Source organism: Pyxicephalus adspersus, chromosome 8 (genome assembly GCF_032062135.1).
Source record: "Pyxicephalus adspersus chromosome 8, UCB_Pads_2.0, whole genome shotgun sequence".
NCBI classification, from domain to species: domain Eukaryota; kingdom Metazoa; phylum Chordata; class Amphibia; order Anura; family Pyxicephalidae; genus Pyxicephalus; species Pyxicephalus adspersus.
This window is the reverse complement of record NC_092865.1, coordinates 25,718,026-25,737,712: the sequence shown is the minus strand read 5'-3', so window position 1 is coordinate 25,737,712 and position 19,687 is coordinate 25,718,026. Positions and strand designations below refer to the sequence as shown.

Below are 19,687 nucleotides of genomic sequence, written 5' to 3'. Positions count from 1 at the left end.
ACATTAATATTGTGTACATTTGTATTCAAGTAGAGCTATATTGTATATTCCTCTTTAGCTTTGCAGAAAGAAGCCTTTTATCAGATGTATAAATTTGAGGTTTTCTTTATGAATGGTAGATACAAAGCAAGCTATTGTCTCCTTAAATTACCTCCACCGTCATTTATTATTTGTATATTAGTTGAATTGAATCTGCTTTTCTGACATCTCCTTATGAAAATGCTAGTCAATTGACATTTATTATTATCCAATATTTGCTTTTATTCTAAAAGAATAAAATATATTCCTGTTACTGGTGTGTTTAAATGGTTCATTGAAGGCTGTGTCAGTCTGTGAATGGGGTATCTATTTAAAGAGATGAAGTAACTGGATATATCTGTTTAACTTTACACGAGCAGGGGGAATTTATCACCTCTTGCCATGAGTATGTCTAGCTCATTTTATATCTTTAGCAGACACATTCTGATAGCATATGAGACTATGACAGCATTTATTTTTGGGAAAACAAAATAAATAAAATGAAATAATTCTACATAAAATAGGATTCCTCTCTAGAAGAAGAGATAGTTGAGCTAACAATATGTCTGCTTATGCAGCGAGCCCTGATAAACTTATCTCTCTATGTCTTTCTTGCAGTAGGGTAGTTATTGTAGTTTTTATTAAAGGTACAGTTATTCTTAAGAGGTAAGAAACAATCGTCTATTTCCAAGACACGTTAATAAAAGTAAAAATCAATTTTTTTTTTGCCTGTTAAAAAACACTTTTAAGGGTCCTAAACAGACCCCTAAAAAAAAGCCTAAACAGCCAGTGACAAGGACAAGTAACCCAAACCCAAAAGTAGAAAAAATGTAATTCAGCCAGATGAATGGGAGGTGAAAACATAGGAATACAATTAAAAAAATAATCAATCCTTCTGTAATAGTTCATCAGTAATTTTTTTGTTTTGCTTTGGTTGCACTTTGGCTCAAGTTGCCCTCAGAATGTTGTCTGAATCTGCCCTCGACAAAAATCAGCATATACGGGTAATCCCAAAAATGTGCATTAGGGAAGGCCAGTAAACCCTGTGACATCTCTAGTGGATAGTCGCAAAGTCACTAAGTACGTGAGTCTTCAACAGACTTATGTACAGCAGAAGAAAGGTAACAAAGTGTTCTCATGCTGTTTATATACAGCCTAGATATTACTCTTCAATATAGGGAAAGTTTATAATTGGAGTTAGTTCTGCTTTAACTTTCATTAAGACTTTTTGTGCTGCTTTACTGAACATAAATATGAAACTGCATTTCACAAATGACGAATAAATACAGTATAGTTAATCAAGCAACTCAAAAAATGTTTCCTCAAACAATGACTTACCAAACCTGACCAGAAAAAGAAAAACAACACCAGCCACAGAATATCTGTGCATTTCCTGTACAATGAAGGCCTCCATTGTCTTGGCACTGGATTCTCACCTGACACCTGAAAACAGAAACACACATTTAGAAATACAATTTGCTTATAAAAGCCAATTATGATGGGTGACAAAATACATCTATGAAGGTTCCATTCGCAAGGACTATATACAGTAGTCTTCACCAAGCTATCTGAAATAAAAACTAATGATAGTGTCTCACAGCAACCAATCAGAATCAATCTTTCCCATGCAGGTCTGAATCTGATTGGTGACTGCGGGCAAACACTACCAGTTCATGTTTTAGAAACACCACGGAGACCAAGTATGCCCTCTTCCTATTAGAAGAACATACAGCACACAAGGTAGGAAAACTGCTGTAACAGCTCTATTGGCATTTTATTTTTTGGTAGGTACCTGAGATCTTTTTATTTTATAAGCTCCCTTAACAGCTACCGTGAGATCTGGTTGTCAGAAACAAGAAGAAAACCCTTAGAAAACATTGACATGATTATTAAGCCAATGAATATTGGCTCGTCCTTACTCCCGCCAAATGGCCCCATTCCACATAAAATTAGCACTGCCATGTAAACTGGCATTTAGATGAGCAAGTAAAGTCCTTGCATTTAGCATTAGCAGGAACCTGCTCTAAAAATTGGCAAGGCTGGGATTCCCGGACACCATAACTAGATAAAGACACAATAAAGAATTTACTGCTTGTAGGTAATATGTGAAGATATAAATTAAACTATTCCAAATCTTTTCCTTTTAATGTTTCTAGTTTCCTCTTTTGCAACATCTGTATATTCTTATGACAAATCTCTGAGACCCCGATCATGCTTGGTAAGTTGTGGTACATTAGCGAAGGCTGTGTTGTGTGACAACATACATTATGTTAACTGATCTATTATGAATGGACTACCAATGCAAACAAACATACCCAAAATTGCTCATGACCCATTTTATTCACTGCAATACATGGTAAGTGCATTGTGGTCTGTTGGGCCTTTTCACAGTGTGTTGGAAAGGCATTTACAATGAATTGCACTGCAATGCTCCACAGGACATGCATGCATAAGGTATGCTGAGGTGATACGTCTACATGGATCCTATGTATGGTTTAAAAACACCACAGAACCTTATCTACATAAGATGCTGGGCCTCCATGTTTGAAAGTCTGAAATAAAAGGGGAACATGGCTAGCAAGGGTATAGATGATGACAGAAATAAGATGGGATCTAGCTGACTTGCTGCAGCTTCTAAAGTGAAACCTGTGCGCAGTGAAATCACAGTAAGCAATTTAAATATAAGAGAAAAGCCCTTATAACAGTACAGGACTAAATGTAAGGCTGGAGTCCAGCTTTAAGAAAGAAGGGATGGTCACTGTCCTCTGCTGAGCCTAATGGCTGCAACATGAAGGAGCCCACACTGATAGAGTCATCATTACGCACTCCCCTCCAGCCAGAAAACCCAGACAACACAGCAAGGACAGCTTGACTAGTTCTCTCTCTGCCAGTTTGGTATTTACTTTTACTGTCAATAATTGTTTGCAGCCAGAAAGAAATAATAATAAACTTTACAACAGAGCTGAAGCACAGTTACAGCATCCTATATAAAATCTGAACATTATATAATATTGATAGGCATCCAAGGAGTTCTTATATCAGTGCTGAGGGGAATGTAGCAGCTTACTGGCACATATTTGGGCACATGCCCACCAGAGATGAGCCAATAACTGCCCAGCCAAAGTAAAAATATTTGAAGCCTGTGGATTGTTTGTCTGTGCTGGCTCCGTGCCTGCTACCGCAAAAGGAAAACCACACAAGAAAACTGAAACGGCTCTGCCTGCTTAAATAACTAAAATACTGCTCTGCTTGCCTAAATAAATAAGATCACAGAAAAAAAGGTAGTCACAGCTTTATTTTTGGAACTTCCTTTACAAACTCCACAATTGCCTGATCAAAGCATTGCATTATGAATAGAATTTTACTGGGCAATATCACGGCAGTGCCCAAGCTAAGGCCACACAGTCTCTGGCTACAGGGAGATTGTGGATATTTCAGGTCAGTAGAGACTGCAAGTGGAAGATGGAGAGAAAAATGGAGGCTGTTATTTTTGAGTTTTTCTTCTATAAATGTCTGAATTTCACAACTGTCCCTCCTCATCAAGTCATAAAGATAATGATGCAGAACCAAGACACCCCCATTTTTCTCCCATGACAGGTTTACAATAAGGCAACCTTTTCACCCCAAGCAACAAATTTATACAGGGTCAGTGGGGGAAAAAATTGTTTAGATTGATGGCCAGTGGGGAGAAGCCCCCCCATCCTTACAGTGGTGACAAGATTACCAGATTTATGGACAATTGATAAGATGATTAGAGCCAGGCAGCCGACTCTGCCGAGTGGTGTTGGCTCCCAGACATCAACAAGTGGGAGGTCAGTCAGACAGAGTTTGAGGAACCCATATTACCTTTGGAGGAACCGTGGGGTTCCCTGGTTGAGAATGGCTGTTCTAAGACTGAAATATGTCAGGAAAAGCACCTTGTAATTGACCATGCTGAATACCTCCTGACCAGCAGTAAGAGATATCTTTGTTTTCTTGCAAAGTATTGAGCATAGCTACTACCGGGTACATTTCATAGTGTGTTCCATGGCTGAGCTCTGTGGTTCCTCACACTGAGTCATGTAACAACAGTCGGTTATACCGTGCTTCAGCCTGAAATATGTTATCCTAGTGACAATGGTATATCAAGTGGCCGTTTCCCATATTATCACATGGTCCTTGTAATCATACACAGTCATTTGGTGGTCGGCCACACAATCTGTAAATATAACATATGAAGGGGGATTGTAGCCTGAAACTATACTATCGCTAAAGCTAAGACCGCACAGGCTCTGGCTACCAGAAGTGTGGATGGCATTCATTCTTTTTAATGTGGAGTAATCCCTTGAGATTTTTCAGGTCCTCAGGGAACCGCTGCTAAGATTACTACATCCACAGCTCATAGTATATTAGCCTGGTGGTCAGGGGGGAGAATGCCTCCTACATTGCTGACCAGTGAGAAGATTGCCGGCCCTACAAATAAAGATTATTGGAATCATAAACTGACCCAAGAGACTGCTCATTGTTCAAGGAAGCCCCTAGCATCCTCTGGAGCAGTGGTCGCCAACCTTTTGGACATCACGGACCACTAATTTCAAGGACTCTGACCTGCACATGCGCAGGGAGCTGTGTGTCACTTAAAGGGTAAGACACTTCCCCCAGAGTGATGTCATGATACCAGAACCGGCCCACTCCAGAAACACAACCCACCCACCGCCCTGAGCCTGCGATTCATATGGGGGACATGGTCCGTAGCCCTGGCCAGTGCGACCCCCAGCGGGGTCTTTCATCGCACCACCCAGAGCCGCGGACCACCGGTCGGCAAACAATGCTCTGGAGGAACCCTGGTTGATAAATATCTTGTTATTTAGGATCTGTGTGATTATTAAGTTAATAGAGACTTAGTAAAGATACTGTTTTTTAAGAAAAGGCATAAGGGAAACAGGAATTTTTCCTTCAGCCTGCATATAATAGGTACCTGCTAATGAGCTACATCAGCCAAATACACATACAGTTACAAGCACGGTACAAGACAATGTTTTGGGGAGTCCATCATCTCATTTTAAAGACAGACAATAAAAACAAACACTTATAGGAAAAAAAATTTAGGAAGAGGCAGTGGGGATATAATTACTATGTGCAAATACATAAATAGTCCCTTCTGTGAATGTGATGCAAAGTTGATGGAAGTCATCACAAATGATGATTTACATCTGGGGAAAAAAGAGGTTTACCATATGGACAGGCTTCTTCACAGTAAGAGCTATGAACCAGGGATTTTAAAATTTTCCTATTCAATTTTTTACAAACATTTGAAATCCTAGATAAGGAAAAATAATTGCTAAAATACTAACCCCAATCTATATTCTGTTTGGACTAAGTAAAGTTTACCAAATTATACCCTAAACCAGGGGTCAGCAACCTTTACTATCAAAAGAGCCATTTTGCCTCCTCTTCCACTAAAGAAAAATAGTCTGGAGCCGCAAAACATAACAATATATATATATTATTGTCACATCAACAAATATTCTCCTGTAGTTGCACCATGTTCAACAGGACAAAACATGAAAACACATGCATTATAGAGATTTTAAAAAACATACACACTATTTTATTTTATAATACCTTATGTTTTAAAGCTGACCTCCAGAGTGAGCAAATATTGTGTAAATAACAGAGGCATGTGTATTGTTTCTTTGTATATTAGGTCCAGGAATTATGTCATAATCCAGATGGAAACTTTGTATTTGCACATTTGCTTCATGTAAAAAGACCAGCCACTGCTTCTGTGTCTCTTGTGCAGGATGACCGGTCTTGTGTACGCCCCCAATGTAGTGTGAGGTCCTGCCGGGTCCCTCCCACAACCAGTATTACAAGGTAATAGCTTGTTTTGCAAAGGCATTTTGTGGGCACAAATTAGTCTTTTACCTTTTGTCCCTATTAAATTGAATAAATATTTAAATTTAGTTTTTGGTGCCCATAATTCAGCTTTAATACTTCCTGAAGGTATTTCAGGTTAAGTGATTGGGGAAACACACAACTCCCCTCCTCCCATGCATGATTGCCAACATTTGGGAATATGGTGGGGGAAGGTTCATAGCATCCTTATCAAATCAAACTATGTCAATAATTTCAGAATATTCAAACAAAATCCAAGCAGACCAAACCCTTCCTATTTACTAAGCAAAGTAAACAGAGCCACTAATTTACACAAACCCTCCCACAATTCCCACTCAGGAGAAGGAGGGAGGTCTATTGAATGTTACTAAACCCAACATATCAGAAATTAGCTGCGTTCCTTCCAGGTGCAGGGACTTTGCAGATCACTGCAAAACTAAAAGGAGCATTTAAAGGAAAACTTGTAAAACACCCAAAACGCTGGAAAACGTCTATACCGTGTTTTGACACGTTTTTAACTGAATAGAAGCGTTTACTTGCGTTTTTAGGCATTTGTTGGTGTTAACTGCGTTTTTATTTTTTAAACGTTGCAAGCAATGTTATAGATAACGCTTATAAACGTGCCTCAAGGAAACGTCCTGGTGTAGATTAGCCCATTGGAGTGCATGCGAATTTCAAAAATGGGCTTTTAAACCCTCAGGTTAAACGCTGGGGAAAACGTCCGTGTAGACTAAGCCTAAAGTACAGTACAGTTACTGTCATCCCCTGTGACCAAAATCCCATTTCTTGTGATATTCATGGTCCCTTCATGAATTTAGTGATGTCAAAAGTATGGTGGAGCATCGGCAACAAACGCTGGCTGTACTACTACAGTGACAGGAACTGCAGTTGGGGAAGCACCACACAAGATTTGTTTCTTTTGCACTGAAATCCCAAAGTGTTGTCAACCCTGCCCAGCTCCCCTCTGCTACACATCATCTCTCCCTGGTATGGAGATGGAAGAGAAGATGTTCGGTAGTCAGAAGAGAACAGGGAAGGGCAGCAGAAGCACCATGCTGTCGGACTAAAAAAATGAATTTCGGATCAGGATTCAAATCCTTCGCTACATGCAGAGTCTCCCCATGCACCGGGGTTCCTGGCGTCAGGAAGCTGTAAACACACTGCAAATTCACTGCCAGTATGAATGAACTCTTACTCTCTTTATTATTATTAAACAGGATTTATATAGTGCCAACATACAACGCAGTCCAGTGGTGACCACTGTTACTTGTTAAAAAGTGACAGAAGAGTAGTCACTGGAATAATGGTCAGGGTTGTTCTGGTGACAAGTTCTTAAGGGGGGACTTGCCTCCATTTCTTGTTGCAACCCCAAGGAAGGAAGTGAAGGGAAATCTCCCCAACAAGACACAAGCTTTAAAAGAAGGAGCTAACAAGAATTTTATACTACATCCAATGCAAAAAAAGACACCTTGTGCCCCTATACAGGTGCAGATACAATGATCGATGTATGACGGGGATTGGATTGGGGCACTGCCTGTCTATGGGCACCGTCAGCGACCAGTCCTGGGATAGGAAATGTTACATGAAGAGGTAATGCTGAATCCAGGGCTGAAGAATGAGAGGTGGGCCAGCTCAGGGATCCCATAGACTGCCAGCCATGAGGCCAGCAGGTGCCAGGCTGGGTCAGGTGGGTGTGGTCTGCCATGGTCAGGTTATTCCTCACATAAGAATAAGATAAGATTTACCTGATACTCCCCACAGCACGACATGATGGCGGGTCACCAGAGCTCCAGGGGGGAGGACATGCCAAACCTTCACCGCTCCCTTCCTGCAAGACACAAAAACGGGTCACTCACCGCACACAGAACCCGGGGGTGCCATCGCTGTGCTGTGTACTTACCGTGCCCGTATACCCGCTCTGTGCTGGGTGACAACTCTCTAGAAAGGGAGGAATCCCGGGGCGACACTTCCAGAGGGGCGGAGTTCACTCGCGGAGGGGCGGGGTCACGGTACTTCGGCCAGGTATGAGGAGCTCCCGTCACCTCAGGGCAAGAGCGCGCGCTCCTGACACTGGCGCCGTGCACGAGCCAGGCGCGCCCTCCCGCTGACCAGACGGTGTGTGTCACCAGCTAAAGGGTTCTGTGCCCCCCTTATACACCCGACTATGTCCCCTTACACACCCGATTATGTGCCCTTATACACCCGAATATGTGCCCTTTTACACCCGAATATGTCCCCTCATACACTAGAATATGTCCTCTCATACACCCGAATATTTCCCCTCATTACACCCGAATATGTCCCCTCATTCACATGGACCCCTTCTGAGCACCTTACGTGAATATAGCTCGGTGTATTCCCGGGAATACATGTCTGCTGGGCCGGTGCCAGGGGTGTGCCGGGAATGAGGCGACCTGAGGCGGGCAGTTTTGGAAGGGCAGTGAGGGGATAAAAATAGACCGTGTTTTCCATGTTCTGTGTAATGTAAGGATAATAACCTCTGTCAGGGATGTGCTGCTGTGTGTATCCACTCTGAGGAGACTTATCTTACTTCCTTTCCAGGGGACACTATAGGAAGTGAGAGAAAATCTCCTTAAAGTGGATTTAAAGTACCACGTTGAAGTTTAGCCATTCAGTCAGGTGGTTATTGCAGAAAGCGACAGGCGATGTCCCATGTGAAAAAGCTGACCTGCGCATGCGGAGTTTCAGCTTTTGTTGCCAGGGAAACCCAGAATTCCCAGCTTCCCTTGCGTATAACGGGGATGGATGAACTCCCACACGCCTGTGCTAGAGTTACATCACTCCAACACGGCCAATCAGGATGGTCGAAGGTCATTGCTGGGCAGAAGAAGAGGGGAGCATAAAAAAAAAAAAAGAAAGACTCCATGTCGGCACAGACAACTGGCTCCTAGCAGATGATTCTTGTCCGATTATCGCCTCAGGGCTTGTATCAAACGAGAATCTGGTGTGTGTATTCCGCTTGTCCGACGTTGTTCATGGATCTGTCCTGGCACATTCACAAAGGATTGTAATACAAGTGAAGAGGAGAGAGCACAGCGGGGTGCTGCTCACTTGTTCTCCACACTTCCCTATTCATAGAGTGGAACGGCGCTGTATGTACAGCACCTGCTCATGCATCTTTCAGTCTTTTGTCGTTGGAAAGGATTGTGAAAGACATTTATTACAAACCTAGCAGCACAGAAATGGCAAGGTGTGACTGGACCCTAAGCTTCCTACACACATTAGATAATTCTTCTCATGTTCATCCTGGGTGAAAATCTGACATGTATACAGCGCCCCCCTGACATTGTGGCAGATTGATGAACAACCAGTCGGAACAATTACTGTGTACTTCACAGGAGTGCACAACAGGGTGCTGCTTGCTCGTCCTCCCCCCTTTCATCTCCCCAGAACAAATCTCTCTGAGTGTTACACCTCTGTTTATCTGTCACTGGAAAATATCACAAAAGATCCTTTCCAGTGACAGTGATCTGCTGTTTGTCTGTACAGGATTTAGTGTTGGCATCTGTTTACTGACAATCTTTCAGCTGCAGGACTGAATCATTTTTTTTCCATACAAGCACCAATGGAATCTCCCTAAAAACAAATTATGAGTTTATAACCTTCTTTTTTTCATTCCTTGTAGATTAGCAGAATGATAACTTCTGGGTGGAGGGGATCAGCAGCACTGAGATACAAAAAGAGGTAAAAACTGTATTATATGACATAAAGACATTTGTGTATAATACACTGCTTGGTAAATGAATGTCATCCTGGTAGACATTACATCTATTTTAACACCAGGATAACAAATATTTCAGGTGCTAAGGCTATGTTCAGAAATGCAGTAAAATATTTTACTACTCCTAGCAACGTTTACCACTCCTAGGAACCCACGCTGCATATTTAGACATATTTAGACAAAAAAACACTTCCATTTGCAAATGCCTGTGCAAACGTCTGAACAATTTCCTGGCATTTAAAAATACTTACAAACACTTATAAATGTCTACAGCAAACACTCTGAAATGTGTGCACAATTGTTTATGAGCAGTCAATGGAAGGAGTTTTGTTACAAAGCAACCTCTAGAGGCTGCAAAGAACTTCCTAATGTCCGGTTCTTTCAGGGGGTCTCCAAACAGACTATCAGAGATGAGACAGTAGATCCAGATCAGGAACATTTATTGTTGCAACAGAGAAAATCAAATGCTTAGCAGTTTAAACAAAGAGATTCTAACTAAAACAAGGAAATACATCAATCTTTATAGGCATACAGAACCACTCCTGTATTGGAGGGCTCTGGACGCCACCATCTTCTCTTCTTCCTCCTGTTTTTCATCTTACGTCACCCGACCCAGGCGCAAGATTGGGTGACTTAGAATGAACAGAAAAATTCAGCAAATTTTTATCTTTCCGCAAAATGGCTTTCTGCGCATGCCTGAGATGCTCAGGCATGCACAGAAGGAGCACCCAAGAGCCTCCAGGGATGCCTAACGTATCGCGGGCCTAGGCGATGGAGAAATAATGAGCAGGGTTGCACCTAAAAACAGAATTTTTACTTTACTTAAAAGGATTGTCTACCATTTTATGTAAAGTGAAAATTCTGAGTTTAGGTACGCTTTAAGCCGTTATCTAGTTGTCATTACTCTGATTGTCCAATAACGTATACTCAGAAGTCCATATAAGCATAACAGTTCACAAACAGTTATTGGGCTGGATAAGCAAGTGTCTAACATTTTTGGCACAAAAATGCCCACAATCTTGGATTCTTGTTCAAGCTGGTTCTAACCTGGAGGGTATCTTATCAGCCTTCAAGGCCACCCCATCTTCAGTTTTCATGGTCATTCTGCTGTTTTTGTTGCAGGTACTGCTCTCTGAAAACATATACAGACCCCCTATGTTTGTATCACAATAATAACAAAAATATCACCACCTGCGATAGCCAGCACAAAAAAAACTAGACCCGTCCATTTTGATTATAACTTTTGTACACTTTGTAAAAACGCTGGGAAATAAAGTAAATACGGGGCTTTATACAAACCACATTAAATAAAGAACCTTTTTTTTTTTCTTTACTTCCAGTTAGCTTGCTGTTCTTCACAAGGCTGAGCAGAGGATACACTTTCATCAGTGAATCTGAGTGATCTAGCAAACCTGGAATGGATCTGGTCCAGGATTCAAAACATTTGCTAGCACATAGATCACACAGTTTCACTGATGAAAGTGTATCCTCTCCAGCCTTGGAGAGTTCTAATAAATCAGGCCCACTGTGATATTTGTACCATTGCACAGAGCAATGTACTTATTAAGCAGTGTTTACATCACACCTAATAACGGGGCTATTAGCACTCCCATAGTTCTAGGTGAGACTTGGTGGAATAGACAGAACAGTTACTCTGGTTTTTATAAGTTTTTTTCCCAGTTTTAAAATAATGAAACTGTAAACAATATACTTGTGCATTTCTGTACTTAGGCTATGTATACACGTGCAATGGTTCTTGTCTGATAATCGACAGACAGCCCAGGGCTGATATTGGATGAGAATCTGGCACGTGTACAACGCTCGTCGTCCATCGTCCGAAGGACCATCCTGACGGATCCATTGACGATGGATGATAAACGATTGTAATGCAAGTCAAGGGGAGAGAGTGCAGCGGGGTGCCATTCTGTTGTTCTCCCCTCTCCATAGAGCAGAACAGCGCTGTATGTACAGCGCTCATTCATGCATCGTGCAGTCAATTATTGCACTTGGCCTTAGGAGCCTCTTTATTATTTGACAATATTGTATACGTATTTTGCAATTAAATAAATAATCTTGTTACCCAGATAAGATTGTTAATGTTTATGTGGATGATATTTACAAATTTCCATAACAAATATTTAAAAAAGGTCCTTATATATAATATATCCTTATTGTGGGGTGTATGGTTTCTCCCGGCAACATCTATTTTAATACAGGAAACAGCAGCAATGTGGGGTTGGATGGAGGAACCACAGTGGCCAGAGAGGAATGGCGTACTTTACACATCCAAAATTATTTCTTGTAGGTAGTATTAGAGCCTGGAGCTTAACCGTTTACATAGTATTGCTGTGGTAAATTGTATACCTTTACCAGAGTAATGCAGGACTTCTTAAACTTTTTAAACCTGTGACTCAAACCAGAAAACTGTTACTGCACAGACAGATAAATAAACCTGAAACTACTCAGGGTCAAGCATACATAACACGAAAAATACAGGAGCCATTAGTATATAACATTTGAAGTACGGGGTTAGGAGTATGTAACATGCATAGTGAAGGAGTCAGGACTATGTAACATATGAAGTACAGGGTTAGGAGTTTGTAACATGCAAAGTGAAGGAGTCAGGAGTATGTATATTATGAAGTACAGAGCAATTCACATCACCATGAGCACCATCCTTTAAAGCCCATTCACATTTATGCATTGTGTCACCTTCTTGTGCTAGTGAAAAAAATTTACCTGACTTGAATTTACCTTTATATAAAAGTACTTGACTTATGTTCTGTATGGAGGGATGGTATTCTGTGATAGATAGAAGAAACCCATGAGAAATATTTGGAGGTTTTCATTACTGACCTCAAGAAAACCTTTGTATCTTCAGGCTAAAATATTTTAGCTTCAGGTCTTTCTGAGTCAGTGACCTAAAAGAAGCATGGGCTAGGGCTGTGGTCCCCAACCTTTTCTAGCTTGCGGACCACTAAATGCATGGACTCTGGACTGCGCATGCACAGAGGAGCCGTGTGTCACTCAAAGGGGAAGAAACTTTGCCCAGAGTGAAGTCATGATGCCAGAACCTGCCCACTCTCCCATCGCTGGTCTGCGATCCATACGGAGCCTGTAATCCGTACAGGTGATGTGGTCCGTGGCTCTGGCTGGTGCAGCCCCCCAAGCAGGGTCCTTCTTCTGACCTCACTGAGGGGTGCACCGGCCAGAGCTACGGCCCACCTGTCAGGCAACCACGGCTCACTAGTGGGCGGGGGTTGGGGACCTCTGGGCTAGGGGACTGATCTACTTGCTAATGTCTATGTATTAAATGAGACATTTTTAAAGACATGGAACATAAAAGCCAGGTAAGCAGTATTTTAAAAAGGATGGTTCATCATCAGTATTACCTGTAACACGTTGAAGTAATTCACCTGAAAACTGTAGGCATAATGAGAAAGATTCCTTTTGGTGATTTATTTGCAACATGTAACTTAAATTTTGAAACTTGAATTTTTATTTACATAGTGGTATGTTAAGTTCCCATTTAATTATGTTCGTAATATAACAATTTATTAATAGGAGATTATTCTATGTACACTTTAAGTCCTTACTGGCACGGATCTTTCCTTTAGCCTCTATGGTTTCTCTGATTCACATATCAACCTGATTGCTAATAGAGTTTGTCTTGTTTAATGTTAGGTTTAGTTTGACTAAAAAGTATAGTAACATTTTTTTATGTCCCACCTAACTTTCTTAAAACTTACACGTTTTGTAAATTAAATTCAGTTGGAAAACATGAAAACGTGAAACATGTTACAAAGTTTACATTTTTTCTTTTGGAAATATTTACAAACTAGCCTCAATGTTTTTATGCACCTCTTCCATATATATTTATATATATACATATATATATATATATATATACACGTTTGGTCGTTTTAAAGGTTGTTCCAGCATTTTATTTTCAGAAGAAGTTATTTTGACAGTAATAAATTCCTTTCCTCCGGCCAATATATATAAGCTATAGAGACGGGATATTCTCAGAATAATTTTGTCTGCCAACCTAATAATGGAGAGGTTCCTGCTTAGTGAGATAACTTTGTAGGCACAGGAACATTGCTGCAGGCCAAGTTTAAACTACAGTGTGGCGGACAGGACACACATGAAGCTGTAAGACAGGATTTGGTTAATCATTAATATAATTTAACAAAAGGTCAAAGTTAGTATATGTAAATACAGCTTGTCATAGTAATTGGCTGAAAGGATGTTGTTTATATTACAAACATCATTTTGGAGGTTTTACTAACTTTTACTGTGTATGACATATTTGATAATAACATGTACATTGTAAACAAGATTCAAAATAATAATAATCCCATTTTGTTGACATTGGAAGTAATGCACTCTAGCCAAGCCTTCTATTATGATTTGGATACTGCAGAGAAGGATTAACCTTTTTGAAAAGTAATTATTGATGATACAGTGTGTAACTGAGGCATAAATGATGAGAAATGTCTCTGGCAGGTGTACCTACTGCACTAAAATCTAGTGCACATAACTAGATACCCTACTGGTTTTGGACTCAACTAATACCCAAAACAAGGCAGACACATGGGCAATGTTGTGATCTTTCAATTATGGGGTGGGGATGGGGTAAACTGCAGGACATAGACAGGAGCTTGTTTGTATGCACAGCATGACTTGTGTACCCCCATTTTTTATTTACCAACATTCCTGTCCACGTCCAATTTAAGACGCAAAAATTCAGTAAGCAATCAGATGATTGGTCGACTATCAGGATTACTTTAGATCTGATTGTTTTATCAGATTAGTCATCATATGTGAAGTTAAATCTTCATTCCCCTGCCTGTACCTTTCTGATCTGATCTCCATTTCTTATATATATATTTAGGCAAGGTGTAATATGAACACATTTAGCAAATCTGCACTGCATGTTTTGTCTTTTAAAAAACACTATACAAGCACGGTAAAATACCCATTGCTCCTGCAATAAATAAAAAAATTAGAAAACTCTTAAATTCCTGTTTGAGGTTTACAACTCTGCCTCTACTACACCCAAATACCAAGCAGTGGTATCAATCCTGTCTGTGCTCTTTAGTTTTGAACTGCAGAACAATTCTCCTCTTGTTACAGAGATAAGGAGAGATGTGATTCTGTAGCCTAACAGAAGAGAACTGGAATGGGCTGACAACATTTATTGACACCTCAGTGCAGCAGAAGAACTGTATTATCCACACAAATAGGAAGTTAGGATCACATTGTGCCAATAGGTATTTTTCTGTGCTACAGTTGTTTTTAAGGCATAATGTAAATATATTGTAGAGATGCATTTATTTTTTGTAATTGTGCCCAAACATACAGTTCAAGCAACAACTTATATGAGGTTTTTACCATACATTTTTCAGCCTACCTTTCCAGAAATATGGGAGTGTCTCATTCTTGCCATGTGGCCCCTATAGGTGGAAGAGCAAGTCAATTCAATGGACCACTTTATTGACTTGTAGCAGAGTGCCAGGTGGGTCCTGTTCCCCTTGTCTTGTTTTTTGTAATAGTTTGTCTGGAACGTACATATTGTCTGTGCCACATCCCTACTAATCCATTTGAAAGCACTTTGACAAAACTTAAAGACATTGTAGGCATCTATATTTCAGTCGAATGTACTAATTAAAGTTGTATTTTTCAAAATTCATCAGAATTTATCACTAAGAAATAATTTCATCTTAAATTTACTTAATAATTTAAATCAGATCTGTGAAAAATGTTGAATAAAAGGGGATTCAATGCCAATGCTAAAAATGTATGTATCAACTGAATAGATATTTTGTTTTTTTAAACATTTATTACATTAAATGCATTATTTTTTAATATTATTAATATATTTATTAATATAGAATAATTAAATTAAAATTCTAAATATTTATTAAATATTTTATGATGAGTTGAAAAATTCTTGCCCTGAAACTCTCTAAGTTTTGTTAAAGTGCTTTCAAATAGACTGACTTTTTAGCAATGACCCCTGGCTTGTCTACGTGCTTTTTCTCTCACTTCCTAGCCCCAGTCTCCAGATCTCCCAAAATATTGTCATATGTCAAACCTTTAGAAGACGATGTGTGAAACGTACAAGGTGGTGCTGAGAAGCTCCTGGCCTTGCCCAGAAAGAGGAGAGCCAGAGTTATGAAATAACACATTTTCAACATATTCCCCCCTTAGGAGATTAGCATAATACTGTCCAGTGATACTAGAGACCTGAGGTAGGTATTCCACCAACAGAATACCGTCTTTGTCCCAGAAAACAGGCGCCATGACTTTTTTGGCCGATTTCTGGGTTTGGAACTTCTTCGGCCGCGGAGACCCGCTGTGGCACCATGCCAGGTTTCATCCTCAGTCACTAACCTAGCCAAAAAATCCTGTGCAGCTTCAAAATGGGCCAAAATGGCTTTGGATGCTTCAACTCATTCCTTCTTCTGATCACTGTTCAAACATTTCAGGACCCACTTCGCTGAAAGCGCATGTGTAGGATAGTGGTGATAACAAACCCAACAAAGATGTGATATTTGCACAGTTACATACTAAGATATTTGGCTGTCATATGCCCCCACACTCATTTTTCTATTATATCTGGAAGGGGGCAAAGCCAGGAACTTCTCAGCACCCCCTCGTACATCATTATTCCAAAAAATCTAATCCCACAAAGTGTGATTTCTGAGCTCTATATGGGCCAGATTTATTAATGCATTCAGAGTCCGGAGAAGATAGACTATCATGGGAGAACCTGGGTACACCAGCAAGAGAGCTTTAATTAATTAGGCCCAATCTGTCTATGTAATGCCACATAAATATTATCGACAGCTATTCTATTATTCCATCATAGATGTGTATTACCTGTCTGGGGTTAAAGCCAATCTGTTGTAATTACTATAACAATAGCATTATTATTATTATTATTATTATTATTAATAAACAGGATTTATATAGCGCCAACATATTACGCAGCGCTGTACATTAAATAGGGATTGTAAATGACAGACTAATACAGACAGTGATACAGGAGGAGAGGACCCTGCCCCGAAGAGCTTACAATCTAGTAGGTGGGGGAATTTCACACACAATAGGATGGGCGATATGTAGTGGTGGGAAGTAATGAGGGTTTAGCAGACAGAAGAAGACGGGTAGGCAAGTTTGAAAATATGAGTTTTGAGCGCTCTTTTAAATGAGCAGAAAGTAGGAGCAAGCCGAATAGGGCGAGGAAGACCATTCCAGAGAGTCGGGGCAGCTCTAGAGAAGTCTTGTAACCGTGCGTGTGATGAGGTTATGAGTGAGGAAGTCATTAGTAGATCATTGGAGGAGCGGTATTTTTTAACCATGTCAGAGATGTAAGTGGGACAATAACTGTGTAGGGATTTGAAGGCAAAGCACAGGAGCTTAAATTTTATTCTAAGGTGAAATGGAAGCCAATGGAGAGAACTACAAAGAGATGCAGCGGAGGAGGAGCGGAGGGAAGGATGGATGAGTCTGGCTGCAGCATTCATGATAGATTGTAGAGGAGAGAGTCGGGTTGGTGGAATACCAGCGAGAAGGATGTTACAGTAGTCCAGACGGGAGATGATAAGAGCATTTACAAGGAGTTTGGTGGTCTCAGGGGACAGGTAGGGGCGGATTTTTGAGATGTTGCGTAGGTGAAAGTGACAGGACCTGGAAAGCATCAGAACAAAGCACAAAACATTACAAGTAAAGTAATGAATTATAAAAATACAAATATAATTATCTGCCTTGATTACTTTTTTTTTAAAAAGTGCCAATAATATGAAGATTAAGTGTGCTGAATGGCTGTATTTTACAAGCATAATGGCCTTGTGTAACCTCAGGGTCCAGCCGAACCCTGATCTGAGCATTGAACTTCTTCCAGTCAGTAGCTACATTACAATAAAGAGGGAGTTGCTGGCCTTAGATTTAAAGATATTCTAGCAAAATTGGACGAAACAATGAGACCTTTAGGGTCAATAACAACTGCAGTAATTCTATGAAAAATTTCTTTTTTACTTAGAATATATCAAAAAGCAACAATCATGGGAACATCCACAATGTCCAAGAATATGCATTAAATTGATAAAAATGTCATATATCCTTTTTAGTTTTATGATTTCATGATTGCTTGTATACAAATTTGTTAAGTATGGAATATTAGGCTATTAATGGTATTATTTCTCTAATATTTTAATTACTTGCAATCATGTTATTTTATTCAGAGTGACATCTCTGTCTCTTCCTGTGGTGACATGTTTAAATTACCATGTTACCAAGTATCATGCATTCATGTTATGAAGGGTTATAAAATATATTTTACCCAATAAATTTTTTTTGAAATAATTTAATGCAAATTTTTTACATTGTAGATGTTCACATTGTTTTGGTTTTTTTTTGTTCCAAATAAAAAAAATAATAATTTAGAATTGCTGCAGCTGTTAGAGCACCTTAAAAAGGAACTAAACCCAAAACTGCATAAAACAAAAAAATCCACTTCAATCGGCCAGGGCAGTCAGATCCATCCGGAGGTCTCTTCTGTCGGGTCCCGCGTCATTCCAGCATTTGTCCGCGAGCCGGCGCACCGGGTGTCGCCACTCGTCATCTTCGTCTCTTCTTCCTGTTCTTCTTTCTACATAACTGAACCCAGGCGCGGGATCGGGTGATGAAGGTTGGGAAAAAAAACTTGCCGCTCTCACTGTGCATGCGAGTTATCACCAAGGGATGTGGTGCAAACCAATTCCATCCATATAAACCTTCTCCTTTAAAGATTTTCTACTCTGGTTACTTTTTGATTGCATGTACTGAATAATTTGAATCATTCCTTTTATAAACTATTAGAAATATGTTGACCATGCATGTTTTACAATTGACCCCTCATTTTGATTTGGTTACTTTGGGCTTGACACTTGAATGTTGTGAGGTTTCTTTAAGTCTGAATGCCATGATAATTTAAAGTCCATTTATTGCTCCCTACATTTAGGTCCTAAAGTCCAGAGACATTTTAGAGATTGAATAAGGAAAAGACAACATTTTAGGTCTTTGTTTTCTTACTTTCCTAATTGGAAAAAGTTTTAGCATTAGTTATTTTAGGGTTTTAATCAATTTCATCCACTAGGTGGCACTATATTCAAAATTAACTTCCATACCTTCATGACTGTGTTTTGCATTGTAGGTGACAGAACTGAAGCTGCAAGTGCATGGCCATGTTCAACACAGTCAATGTCATTCGATATGTTTATCATTAAATCTAACAAATAATTTTTTGTATTGTGTTGCATATATAATATATAAAAAACTAGGGACCAAGAAATTACAGAAAGCACACAATCAGCCAGGAAACCTGAATTTCTGAAGAACAGGTTGGAATCCATTATTAATTCAAATGTAAAAGGGAATGCATATTTTTTTTAAATTAGTAAGCATGTATGGTCATAATAACCTTAATAAAATAAACATTCTAATTTTTTATAGATCCAGTCATGACCAGGTCTATTTAATGTCACCTGTTTGGCATCATGTAAAAAAAGGAATAGATCAGAAACTTGAACAGCTGGGATATTGTAAAAAGTAGGTGGAAGTTAAAAGGCAGAGTTTCTCTTAAAACCCTAGTAAATAGCTCAACTAATCTGATATTTCATAGCATTATATACATAAACGCTATTGAGCTGCACAATATCACAGCAAAGGTCCTGCAGCTATTCTAATGTATGTAAAGCTAATCAATGAAAGATTTCCCCATTAATATAATTTCAAAATTCATATATTTCATATTTTTAAATCTGCAGCTTTCAGTAAATGCTTGTAACTGTTGCTGCCTTTTGCTACTACATTGACATCATGTCACATGCACTTTTAATGGAGTCTACAAGAGGCTCTTTCACACACATAAAAAAGGCACGATCCACTGTAATCATTATCAGGAGGCCTACCTTGCAAATTCTATGTAGCCATCGCTGGTTTGCTTGCATATATATAGAAAGGGTCTGAATAGAAACTGGAGGCGATCAGCAGTACTGACAT

General features: G+C 39.7%; 1 protein-coding gene and 1 long non-coding RNA gene across 2 annotated transcripts in view; one reads left to right on the top strand and one right to left on the bottom strand.

The window, feature by feature from the left end:
- The window catches only part of SLC44A3 (solute carrier family 44 member 3), a 49,608-nt gene extending 41,364 nt beyond the window's left edge, over positions 1 to 8,244 (bottom strand). The window contains exons 1-3 of the mRNA XM_072419830.1: positions 7,796 to 8,244; positions 7,641 to 7,723; positions 1,357 to 1,461 (exon numbers count right to left, since the gene is read on the bottom strand). Coding sequence (XP_072275931.1) covers positions 1,357 to 1,461; positions 7,641 to 7,664 — 129 coding nt within the window. The 5' untranslated portion in view covers positions 7,665 to 7,723; positions 7,796 to 8,244. The remainder of the gene's footprint in view (positions 1 to 1,356; positions 1,462 to 7,640; positions 7,724 to 7,795) is intronic.
- Positions 8,245 to 9,540: 1,296 nt separating this feature from the next.
- LOC140336251 (uncharacterized) lies at positions 9,541 to 18,931 on the top strand. The gene is made up of 3 exons (XR_011921851.1): positions 9,541 to 9,600; positions 15,049 to 15,158; positions 18,840 to 18,931. It is a non-coding gene; the product is annotated as an uncharacterized lncRNA (long non-coding RNA).
- Positions 18,932 to 19,687: the final 756 nt, after the last annotated feature.